The sequence below is a fragment of the Bubalus kerabau genome, chromosome 19 (genome assembly GCF_029407905.1).
Source record: "Bubalus kerabau isolate K-KA32 ecotype Philippines breed swamp buffalo chromosome 19, PCC_UOA_SB_1v2, whole genome shotgun sequence".
NCBI lineage: Eukaryota > Metazoa > Chordata > Mammalia > Artiodactyla > Bovidae > Bubalus > Bubalus kerabau.
The window spans coordinates 70,544,346-70,556,682 of NC_073642.1; the positions used below are offsets into that span (position 1 = coordinate 70,544,346).

The window sequence follows — 12,337 nt, forward strand, 5'->3', positions numbered from 1 at the left end:
TTTCACAAGATTAAGTATACTTGTTTATTTCAAGGCCACAAATGCGACATTGCAAAGCAGGGCCAGGTGGAGCCTATAACTGCGGGCTCCATGCTTGGCCATGGCACTCAGCTGCTCCGAGAAAAGCCAGTTTCTTACAGCTTGAAGCTGGAGAGGACACAGGGAAAATTTCAGTACAAGCAGACAAGCCACATAGGCCAGGGACCCGGCCCCAAGGCAGCCCCTCGTGTTCCGTCTCTGGTGCCCCATGTTCTTGGCTGGCCGTCACTTCACCTGCAGGCGACAGAGACAGTGTGAGTGGGTGCGGGGGTGCTGGGGGTCTGCGGCCCCGGGGCTCTGTGGCCTCACCCCCTCCCCGGGGCCAGGCAGCCTACCTTGAACAGGGTGACCGTGGTGCTGTAGAAGAGGCTCAGGAGGAAGAGCACGATGAAGGTGGAGGCCATGGTGTTGAGGTTCTCGAAGCCTTCCTCCTCGGCACTCACCTCCCCCTCTGTGGGAGATAGAGCATGGCGGTCAGCACGGCTGAGCTGCCCGCAGACCCCACCCTGGCCCCCCTCGGCCGCCCTGACCCGCCAGAAGGGCTGGGGGACTGCAGAAGTGAGCGGGCAGGTGAGCAGGCGTGTGCCTGCTTCCCCGGCACCCCAGGGGCAGCTGGGAGCTCGGGCCTTGTTAGGCAGCGTCTTGGCTAGGCGTGGTAGGCCCTGGCTGCCCAATTCCACAGCCGGCAGGGGCAGAGCATGGCTGAGGCTGAGCCGAGCAGTGGCCCCGAGTGCCTGGCCCTAGGAGCGCCGGGGTGGCAGAGAGTGACACAGAGCACACACATACACACAAGGGTGGGGTCTCGCTGGGCTGGAGGTGGGGGAGTGGCCCAGTGTCCTCGACCCCTCTGGAGGACTCAGGGCCACTTGGGGCTGACAGCGGTGGTGGGGCATCCTGTCTCTGGTGGTTTGGGGTGGGCTCCCCAGCCAGTGAGGACAAGCCCTGGGGGCAGATGGCTGCCTGTGCCAAGGGGCCCATCCCTCTAGCCTCCATCTCTCTCTGTCTTGGAGCCATGGCACGTACAAGAGAGGCCATGTGGGGCCCTGTCTGGGGCCTGGGTTGCAGGACTCACAGCTGTGGAATCAGGTCAGATAGACGTATGAGGCCCAGGGAGAGAGATGCTGGGACAAACGCTGAGGACAGTCACCTAGGTCTGCAGCTGCTACACTGATGGGCCCTTGGTCCCTAAAGAGCCAGGAGTGTAGGGGAGGTCGGGAGTCAGCCTGCAGGGGCACTGGTGTGGGCGGCAGAGGAGGCCCGCTCGCCCCTTGGCTCTGTGCCCACCACTCCAGGCTCACGCGTGGCCCTGCAGCTACCTACTCCAAAGGGGGCCTCCCAGGCATGGCCTGCTCTGTCAGGACACGCCTGACTCTGTCTCTTCACAGGGAAAGGGGAGAGCTGGGGCCCTGCCACCTTCACAAGGGCCTGGACAGGGGCCGTGAGTTTCCTGAGGAGCTGCCTCCGGCCAGGCCCAGAGTGGCCCTCTGTGCACCCTGCTCTAGGGCTGGGGCTGGGGGCTGTGGAGGAGTCCAGGCTGGGCCGGCCTCCAGATGTACCTCCAAGCTGAGACAGAGGGACAAGCAGAGCACGGGCATGGTACAGAGGGACCCCGCCAGACAGGGCACTGAGTGACCACGGGTGTGCAAGGGCTGGGATCCGAGTGTGTGAGCCTGGGTGTGTGCAGTGCATTCATGTGTGTGCATGAGCATGTGTACATCTGTGCGTGTACGTCTACATGTCTATGACTTGTCCTCATCATGCGTGTGTGTCTGTGAGCGCCCATGTGCATGTGCTTGAGTGACTGTGTGCACTTGCGTGTGAATGCGCGTGTACATGTGTGTCTGTGTGTCCACATGTTCATGTGTCCACATCTGTGTGTGCCTGCTCACCCAGGTCCATCACATACATGTCTGTGTCACGTGTGCCCAGGTCTCTGTCCATGTGCATGCATGTCTGCGTGCCCATGCATGTGTGTGCACACACGTGTCTCTCTGCATGTATGTATGTGACTGTGTGCATGTGTGTGTGTTGCACACCCGTGTGCCCCCAGTGTGGCCATGGAAGCGACTCGAGGCACAGTGAGCATGGGTTCGGCCTGCTGTGAGCACCCCGCAAGGAGCACTGGGGCTCCTGGGCGTGGGTGGAAGCGAGTGGGGAGGCGGGGGTGCGGATGATGGAGGGTGGTCTGCAAGGTGAGGGCAGACAGCCACGGGCCTAGCAGGGAGAGCTTTGCTCACTCACAACCAGCATCTTTGAATGGATCTTTTTATTTCTAATTTTTATAAAATGCAACATCTCACGCATTGACACGGTTAGTTTGCACTCATGCACACACACAGCGACGGTCACCCGGGGGCTCTGACCAGGCATCAGTAGCAGGTGCTGGCTGTGTCAGACAGGACCAGGGACACGTTGTACAGGGTGGGTTTACCGGTGGACTTGTCCACGGTCCGCTCGGTGACCATGTGGGGCAGGGCCTCATGGCCCACGACGCAGGTGTAGGTCTCCCCTTTGCTCCAGTCCTCCTCGGCCACCGTCAGGATGCTGTGCACAAAGTACACGCTGGGGTCCTGGGGCTCGGGCGCTGGGCTGCTGGTCACGTACTTGCTCTTGGTCACGGGCTCCCCCCTCTGCAGCCACTGCACGAACACGTCCGCGGGCGCGAAGCCCTTCACCAGGCAGGTGACGGAGGCCGACTCCCGCAGGCTCAGCTGTTCCCGCGTTGGAGGCAGCACGTACACGGACGGTGGTTTCATGGCAACGTCTGGGTGGGGGAGGGGGTCACAGTGGTGAGATCGGGGAGCCTGGGTCCTCTGCTGGCCCTGCCTGCTGTCCTCAGACCGTGGAAGCCGTGGGAGAGTCTGGGGTGGAGGGCAGGGGCAGGGCAGGGCCTACCTTTGGGCTTGGAGATGGTGTTCTTTTCTGGGAAGGGCAGGTCCAAGTGGGCCACTGTGCACGTGAACTCCTCTCCGGACTCCCAGTCCTCTGAGCAGACCGAGGCCTCACCCCTGGCGCTGAAGGTGTCATTGAGGTGTCTCTCAAAATAAGTGTGGGTCTCCAGGGCCTTGCCATTCTGACGGGACCAGCTGATGTTCAGGCCATCATAGGAGGCCAGGTTTGTGACCAGACAGGAAAGCTTGGCTGACTTCGTGAGGAAGATGTCGGCGAAGGATGGGGGGATGGTGAAGACCCCGATGGGTGATGGTGGTGCTGGAGGTGGGAGAGAGTTGCTTGGAGTGAAATCAGGTGAAGGGAGAGGTCCGCCCAAAGAGCAGGGCCCACTTGGCTGAGTCCCCTGTGAACCTGGGGCCCTGTTGGAGGGGCGCCGGCCCCCAGCCGCCCTGCACAGCCCCTCCTGCCCTTGGCCGCTCTGGGAAGCCAAGGCTCAGGGAGCAGCTGGCAGGTCTGGGGTGGTGTCTGCAGACCTGAGGGTGAGCGCCCGCCCCCCAGGGCTGCACTCACCAGCATTACATGAGGAGGACGCGTTCTTCTGGAAGGTTTCCTTGTTGTGTTCCACCTGGCAGGTGTACACGTTCTGGCTGAGCCAGTCTCTCTCCATGATGGTCAGCACGCTGTAGGCCCTGAATGTTATGGGTGAGGACTGTACAGTCTCCACCTGGCCTTCAGAAATGCCAGACACTATCCGCTTTCCATCACGAAACCAGGACAAGGAGATCTGTTTGGGGCTGAAGTCAGTGGCCTGGCAGATGAGGCTGGACTTGCTATTGCCGTCACCAGAGAGGCCATTGTGAGGCGGGACAAAGACACTCACGACGGGGGACAGCACTTCCGCCTCTGCAGAGAAGGAGAAGGGGTCAGCGGGGCCTGGACCCTCCCCCCCGCACCCAACCAGGGGACGGGCCCGACTCACTTTGAGCGACCACCCTCACGGTGCCGACGGTCTTTCCTCCCTTGGGGTGCTGGACTTCGCACACCAGGTAGTCATCTGGCCCTTGAAAGGCGCTTGAGGAGGGCAGGACCACCTGAGAGGAGGCCGACCACAAGCCGCCCCTCAGGACTTCGGGGAAGGTCCGGATTTTCTCGCTGCTGACCGTGCTGTTGTTGAACTTCCAGGAGAAGCTGACAGAATTGGGCACGAAGTCCCGGGCCAGGCAGCCCAGGGCCACCGTGCTCTCATCAGACGGGGAGCTCACGCAGGACACCAGGGGGAAGACTCTTGGGAGCGATTCACCTTCTGGGGACCCGAGAGAGGACACAGGAGAAGAGGGGGGTGAGAGGTGTCCTGCTGGTAGGGGGTGTGGGCAGCTCCACCTTCTCTCTGGGACAGTGGAGCGGAGGGCACACTCAGCCCTGCCAGCCCACCCTCACTGTCTGTGATTACCCACCTGGGGCCTGCCCTGGGGGTCTGGGGTCATCAATAAGACTGATACACACTCAGGCTCCCAGTCCTCAGCACAACCAGATCACTGAGGTCAGCCCACTGTTGACCAGGACAGTCCAGTGCGGTCAGCTCAGTCCATCTAGACCCACCAGCCTCAGTGGAGGTTAAATGCACCCAAAGCATCTCAACAATTTGCCCAAGTCAAGCCTGCTCAGTGGGTTCACTTCTGTTGGCCCAGTCTCAGTGCACCATGGTTAACCCAGCATACCCCAGTTAAGCCCAGGCTAGCCCAGACCAGCTCAGCCCAGCTCAGCTCAGTTCAATCCAGATCAGCCCAATCCAGGCCAGCTCAACCCAGCTCAGTTCAGCTCAGCTCAGCTCAACCCTCTCAGCCCAGCTCACCTGCTCAGCCAGCTAAGCCCAGTTCTGCCCAGCTCAGCTCAGCCCAGCTCATCCACTCTGCCCAGCTCAGCCCAGCTCAGTTCAGTTCAGCCCAGCTCAGCCTAGCTCACCCACTCTGCCCAGCTCAACATAGCCCAGCTCAACCCAGCTCAGCTCAACCCAGCTCAGCTAAGCCCAGCTCAGCCCAGCCCAGGCCAGCTCAGCCCAACTCAACTCAGCTCAGTTCAGCCCAGCTCAGTCCAGCTCAACCCAGCTCAGCCCAGCTCACCCACTCTGCCAGCCCAGCCCTGCCCAGCCCAGCTCAGCTCAGCCCAGCCCAGCCCAGCTCAGCTCACCCACTCTGCCCAGCTCAACATAGCCCAGCTCAACCCAGCTCAGCTCAACCCAGCTCAGCTAAGCCCAGCTCAGCTCAGCCCAGGCCAGCTCAGCCCAACTCAACTCAGCTCAGTTCAGCCCAGCTCAGTCCAGCTCAACCCAGCTCAGCCTAGCTCACCCACTCTGCCCAGCTCAACACAGCCCTGCTCAACCCAGCTCAGCTCAGTTCAGCCCATCTCACCCACTCTGCCCAGCTCAGGCCAGCTCAACCCAGCTCAGGCCAGCTCAACCCAGCCCAGGCCAGCTCAACCCAGCCCAGCCCAGCTCACCCACTCTGCCCAGCTCAGCCCAGCAAAGCTCAGCCGAGTTCAGCTCAGCTCAGCCCAGCAAAATTCAGCCCAGCTCAGCCCAGCAAAGCTCAGCCCAGCTCAGCCCAGCTCACCCAAGCTCAGCTCAGCTCAGCCCAGCCCAGCCCAGCCCAGCTCACCCACTCTGCCCAGCTCAGCCCAGCAAAGCTCAGCCAAGCTCAGCTCAGCTCAACAAAGCCCAGCTCAGCTCAGCCCAGGTCAACCCAACTAAGCCCAGCCCAGCCCAGCCCAGCTCACTCATGCCACCCTGCTCAGGCCAGCTCAACCCAGCTCAGGCCAGCTCAGCCCAGCTCAACCCAGCCCAGCCCAGCTCACCCACTCTGCCCAGCTCAGCCCAGCAAAGCTCAGCCCAGCTCAGCCCAGCTCAACCCAAATCAGCCCAGCCCAGCCCAACCCAGCCCAGCCCACACACTTGGCCCAGCTCAGCCCCCTTCAGCCCAGCTCAGCCACTCCATTCAGCTCAGCCCAGCTCAACCCAGCTCAGCCCAGCTCACCCACTCCACCCAGCTCAGCCCAGCTCACCCACTCCGCCCAGATCAGCCCAGCTCACCCACTCTGCCCAGCTCAACACAGCTCAGCTCAGCCCCCCTTAGCCCAGCTCAGCCACGCCATTCAGCTCAGCCCAGCTCACCCCAGCCCGCTCAGCCTAGCCCAGCTCAGCTCAGCCTAGCCCAGCTCAGCTCAGCCTAACCCAGCTTAGCCCAGCTCACCCACTCTGCCCAGCTCCGCTCAGCCCAGCTCAGCCCAGCACAGCCCAGCTGAGCCTAGCTCAACTCAGCTCAACCCAGCTCAGCCCAGCTCAGCCCAGCACAGCGCAGCCCAGTGTAGCTCAGCCCAGCGCAGCTCACCCACTCTGCTCAGCTCTGCCCAGCCCAGCTCAGCGCAGCCTAGCCCAATTCAGCTCAGCCCAGCTCACCCACTCTGCCCAGCTCTGCTCAGCCCAGCTCAGCCCAGCCCAGCTCAGCTCAGCCTAACCCAGCTCAGCCCAGCTCACCCACTCCGCCCAGCTCCGCCCAGCCCAGCCCAGCTCACCCACTCCTCCCAGCTCCGCTCACCCCAGCTCCGCTCAGCCCAGCCCAGCCCAGCCCAGCTCCGCTTAGCCCAGCCCAGCCCAACCCAGCTCACCCACTCTGCCCAGCTCAGGGCAGCTCAACCCAGCTCAGGCCAGCTCAACCCAGCCCAGCCCAGCTCACCCACTCTGTCCAGCTCAGCCCAGCAAAGCTCAGCCAAGCTCAGCCCAGCTCAACAAAGCCCAGCTAAGCTCAGCACAGGTAAACCCAACTAAGCCCAGCTCAGCTCAGCTCAGCCCAGCCCAGCCCAGCCCAGCCCAGCTCACTCATGCCACCCTGCTCAGGCCAGCTCAACCCTGCTCAGGCCAGCTCAACCCAGCTCAGGCCAGCTCAGCCCAGCTCAACCCAGCCCAGCTCACCCACTCTGCCCAGCTCAGCCCAGAAAAGCTCAGCCCAGCTCAACCCAAATCAGCCCAGCCTAGCCCAACCCAGCCCAGCCCATACACTCGGCCCAGCTCAGCCCCACTCAGCCCAGCTCAGCCACTCCATTCAGCTCAGCCGAGCTCACCCACTCTGTCCAGCTCAACACAGCTCAGCTCAACCCCCCTTAGCCCAGCTCAGCCACGCCATTCAGCTCAGCCCAGCTCACCCCAGCCCGCTCAGCCTAGCCCAGCTCAGCTCAGCCTAACCCAGCTCAGCCCAGCTCACCCACTCCGCCCAGCTCCGCTCAGCCCAGCGCAGCCCAGCTGAGCCTAGCTCAACTCAGCTCAACCCAGCTCAGCCCAGCTCTGCTCAGCCCAGCTCAGCCCAGCACAGCGCAGCCCAGAGCAGCTCAGTCCAGCGCAGCTCAGCCCAGAGCAGCTCACCCACTCCGCCCAGCTCCACCCAGCCCAGCTCAGCGCAGCCTAGCCCAATCCAGCTCAGCCCAGCTGACCCACTCTGTCCAGCTCCGCTCAGCCCAGCTCAGCCCAGCCCAGCGCAGCCCAGCTCAGCTCAGCCTAACCCAGCTCAGCCCAGCTCACCCACTCCGCCCAGCTCCGCCCAGCCCAGCTCAGCACAGCGCAGCACACCTCACCCACTCTGCCCAGCTCCGCTCAGCCCAGCCCAGCCCAACCCAGCTCACCCACTCTGCCCAGCTCCGCTCAGCCCAGCCCAGCCCAGCTCAGCCTAACCCAGCTCAGCCCAGCTCACCCACTCCTCCCAGCTCCGCTCAGCCCAGCTCAGCCCAGCCCAGCCCAGCTAAGCACAGCCCAGCTGAGCCCAGCTCAACTCAGCCTAACCCAGCTTAGCCCAGCCCAACCCAACCCAACCCAGCCCAGTGCAGCCCAGCTGAGCCCAGCCCAGCTCACCCACTCTGCAGCTCAGCCCATCTGAGCCCAGTTAAACTCAGCCTAACCCAGCTCAGTTCAGCCCAGCTCAGCCTGGCTCAGCCCAGCTCAACTCACCCACTCTGCCCAGCTCAACCCAGCTCAGCCCAGCTCAGTTCAGCCCAGCTCAGCCTGGCTCAGCCCAGCTCTGCTCAGTCCAGCTCAGCCTGGCTCAACCTGGCTCAGCCCAGCTCAGCTCAGACCAGCTCACCTGGTTGGCCCAACCCAGCTCAGTTCAGTTCAGTTCAGCCTGGCTCAACCTGGCTCAGCCCAGCTCAGCTCACCCACTCCGCCCAGCTCAGCTCAGCCCAGTTCACCTGCTTGGCCCAACCCAGCTCAGTTCAGCTCAGCTCAGCCCAGCCCAGTCCAGCACAGCTCACCTGCGGTTGGTGGCCCGGGCTGCCCTCACAGACGTGAAAGCCCAGTGGTCCTGACAAGAAAGGGTCAGATCCCGGACCCGTGGCCTCGGCTAAAGCCCCTGGTCTGCAGACGCTGCCCAGCTGGGCTCACCCCTCCCAGCCTCTTCCCGCTTCTCCTGGGTGCCCGACGCCTCCATCCCCACACCAGGCCCAGCTGGCCCTTCTCCCAGCCGTCAGTCACCACCACCCTCCACTCTGGGTGAAAAGCATCGTGATGACTTTAGCTTCCCTAGAGCATCTCACAGGCTGAGACATGCTTGCCACCCTCAGACAGAGGCCCTGTCTCTGATAAGCAGGCAGCGCTACTTCTCTGGGAGAGGAGAACCTGGGCACACGTCCCTGGGGCCTGGCCACGTGCCGAGGGCCTGAGATCCTGCCCCAAGTCTAAAACAGTCCTGGTGACTAACTGCTCTCTGGCAAATGTCCTCATTAAAAACCACTGGAAATGCATCTTATCTGAACCTGCTCCCAATTCTGTCTTTATCACAAAGTTCTGCTGAGAAAGAGGATACTCTGTAGCACACAGCGACCATCTGAACCCCAAAGCTGCGTTGAACACCTAAGTGTGGACGCGGCAAGTGGTCCCTGTGGATGTGAAGCACCCTGGCATCGCAGGCAGTAGGTAAAGGCAGATTCCCTTTCAAGTAGAAACAAAAACAACTCGTAGAAACGTCCCGGGGCAGCGAGTCTGGCTGCACCGGCTCCTGCCCCTCACAGCTCGGCGCCTGGTCCCTGGCACGTCCCGTGGGCTCTCTGACCTGGGCGGATTCCTCCGAATCCCTTCGCTGCGCTAACTCGTGACCTGCCCGCTGGCCTGGCGGCAGAGGCCAGGCCCACACGTCCCCAGGTGCGGGCGCTCCCAGGCCCCGCTGACTGCCACCCCACCGGGCATCCTCTCAGTCCCCCAGCTAGTGGTGTAGCAGAGTGACTCATGACGAATGCCCCCGTTTCACCCAAGTCTGTCCTGAGATGGGTACCCGAAAGGCGGCCCTGAACATTCTGCAGTGAGGGAGCCGCACTGAGAAAGCTGCATCATTGCCAGGCAGGAGCCGGCCAGCTACGATTGTGAGCACACTCAGTGCACACGGCGTGCGCACAGTCTCAGCTTAACTACCTTGAAGGAGTAACTCATTAAAGAGTGTACCAATGCATTGATAAAATGCACCTGAGACAAATTAATTTCTTAAACATCGACTTTGAAAATGAATATAAGTGAGCAGTTGATAAGCTAAAGCTGAAGTAAATTCAAATGGTTAAAAGAGGAACCTTCCAGTTTCGGTCAGCATCTGTGCCTTGTTTTAGAAATGCAAATCAGCCAGGTGTTGCTCCGCTCAGGGGAACACTTTCGGTTCTGTGGGGCTGGGCAAAACCAGCCGCAAACCACCTTTTGGGAACCAGAAGCTATAAATTTACCAACTGTGTTTTCCTGCTTCCAAAAACAGACTCTCAGCTTCCTGCCACCTGCTGCAGGTGGTCAGTCCTGCCCGTGGCCATCTTGACTAACTCGGCACCACCAATTACATTAAAAAAAATAAGCTGAATTTATTATTCTCAAAACAGCCCTGAATTGGGGCTGAGGGCCGATAGAACCTAGTTAGTACTTTTCGGCCAAACTTGTACCCGTCTCAACTCTCCAAAGCCATGATTTGCGGTTGTTAATTAAATGATAAAAATTTAAAATACTTTAAACATCTTTTTTTAAAGTTTCAATTTTGCACACTATCAGGAATCGCTTCGAAGATGCCCTGTCTTGGTATTCGCAAGCACACCTCCTCTGGCGAACGGCATTTCTTTCTCTTAGAGTGGCCTCACAAAGTCCAGTGCCCGTCACCTCTTTGGGCTCCCCTCTCTCACCACGATCGGGACACTGCGTGTCCGTCCTCACCTAGACAATTCTCTTCCTACCCAATAAAGAATTTTAAACACAGTCTAGTGCAGAACACACCTCACCCGAGGAGGGTGTTCTCTGCGCCCACCGCGGGCAGCGTTCCTGAGGCCCTAATTATCCAGACACGCTCCTCCGCAGATACTAGGACTGCGGCAAGTTGCCTTCTACCACATCCCAAGCTGCCCTGCTGCCAAGGGGGGCCTGGGCCTCCCCCACTGGTGGCCCTTCCTGACCAAGCCCCCTCTGAATGCCAGCGAGATTCTGATTTTCTAAAGGCATCAGAAAATAAGACACTCTGAAATGCATAGGGCAGCTGGGCCCCTCCTGGCCAGTCTGCCGAGTCCCCCCAGGGAGGAGGGGACAAGGACACATCAGAGGACCAGACAGTGATGCTCTGAAAAATCCCACGAGTAGGAGAGAAAGCAAAGGCCCTGGATGGGCCGCTCTTACCTGAGGAGACGGTGACCCGGATCCTTTGGCCCCAAAGATATATACTATAGGAATCACAGTGGTGATATCTCCAGCGTCGCCCAACAAAAACCTCAGGAGCCTGGCAAGGCTCGAGGCGCCTGGGCCCCCAACCCATCTCCAGGCGCCACAGGGAAGCCGTCGGTCAAAGTCACTTGTGTGTGACCCTGACTCTGCCAGAGACACTATGTCCCATTCTGGTCCCCAGAGGCAGACCACTGCCTGCCTGGGCCGGCTGACTGAACCACAGACTCCTAAGTCCAGCCTCGAGCAGCCGCCTGCCCCAGAAAGCGACGGAAGCCCCTGGTCCTGCTCAAGTCAGACAGCCAGGCCCGCCAAAGGAGCCACCTCATACCCACATCGCAGTGTCCTTGGGGAGGGGAGGTCTGGCTCTGCCTGTCACCAGAACCCTCTCCCCAGCTCCCAATCTTGACCTCCAGAATGCCCCTGGATCTCTGACACCCGGGTCTCCCCAGGTGCAGTGAAGTGGGGTGGTGAGGGCTCAGCCGAGCAGACAGTGCCCAGGCTTCCCGACCCCAGTGCTTGAGCCAGTTGTTACACAGTGACAATGATGCTGGGACCCCAGGCGAGAGCTCGTGGCCGGCCGAGGCCTCTGGACCACCTCACCTGTGGCCTCATGGGAGTCAGAGCCCAGGGGTGGCTGAGGGCCCCAGAGAAAGCCCTGGCTACAGAGCCCAGGAGGAGAGGGTGCCTGGAGCCTCTGCTCCTCGCTGCTGTAAGCCTGGGCCCCTGGGCCCTCCGTGTCTCAGACCCCGGCCACCCCAGGCCCTCTAGACCCGACAGCCTCAATTTCCCCCAAAGTGCACCAAAACCCTGAGAGAGAGTGAGGAGAGAGGGCTGTTGAGGACTCACCTGAGGAGACGGTGACCAGGACTCCTGGGCCCCAGGTATCGACATAGTCACAGTGCCATGGGCCCCGCTAGGGGCTGTGCAAAAACCCAAAGCCTGGCAGCCTCTGCCCCCACACAAAGCCAGGCCCCCAGGCACAGAGCGCACTCTGCCTGGTCGCGTTCCACAGGCAGAGGCGCCACCTCAACAGGGCAGAGAGGCAAACGGCCTCAGACGCAGATCCCCCAGGGACCACGGAGGGTCTGCCCCAGACCAAGGGGCCCCTGGAGACATCTTCCCTGGCCCAGGACGGAGCGGGCAGAGAGCTGTCTCACCTGAGGAGACGGAGACGGGGGCGCGCTGGCCCCAGGAGTCAAAAGCATTGCTGAGGGAAGCTGCCCCCAAGACATGAACCCTGGGGACACCAGTTCTGGGGACCTCCCCTGCCCTCACCGCACAGACCCTGCCCCGTCGGGCTCTGCCCACATTTCCTCCCGCCCAGCCAGCTCCTGTCCTCCCCTCAGGCCTCAGCTGGCTCACCTCCAGGGGCTCTGGCAGATGCAAGGGCGGGACCCCATTGGACCAGGACCCTGCCTTGCTCAGGGCATGGTGGGGCTGCACGGACCCCGGGGAACAGCCTGAGGCCCAGGCAGTGCTGCAAGAGAGACACTCCCCAAGGACACGGTGACTGGGGTGCGCTGGCCCCAGAAATCCAAGTCCCAGCAGCATGGCTTCCATGCTGCTGCTTCTTTTCCACAAAAACACACCCTACTTCCTTGCTGGCCATGACTCCCATCCCAAGTCCACCCAAGTCCTGCTGTCCCCTGACTTGGACACTAGACACCAGATTCACCTGAGGAGACGGTGCCC

General features: G+C 61.4%; 1 gene segment (V, D, J or C); it reads right to left on the minus strand.

Moving 5' to 3' along the window:
• LOC129633969 (Ig mu chain C region membrane-bound form-like) lies at positions 1 to 11,850 on the minus strand. The segment is given in 8 exon segments: positions 1 to 273; positions 375 to 490; positions 2,471 to 2,803; positions 2,935 to 3,249; positions 3,502 to 3,834; positions 3,911 to 4,234; positions 11,492 to 11,558; positions 11,803 to 11,850. Coding segments are annotated over 8 exon segments (1,545 nt in total).
• Positions 11,851 to 12,337: the final 487 nt, after the last annotated feature.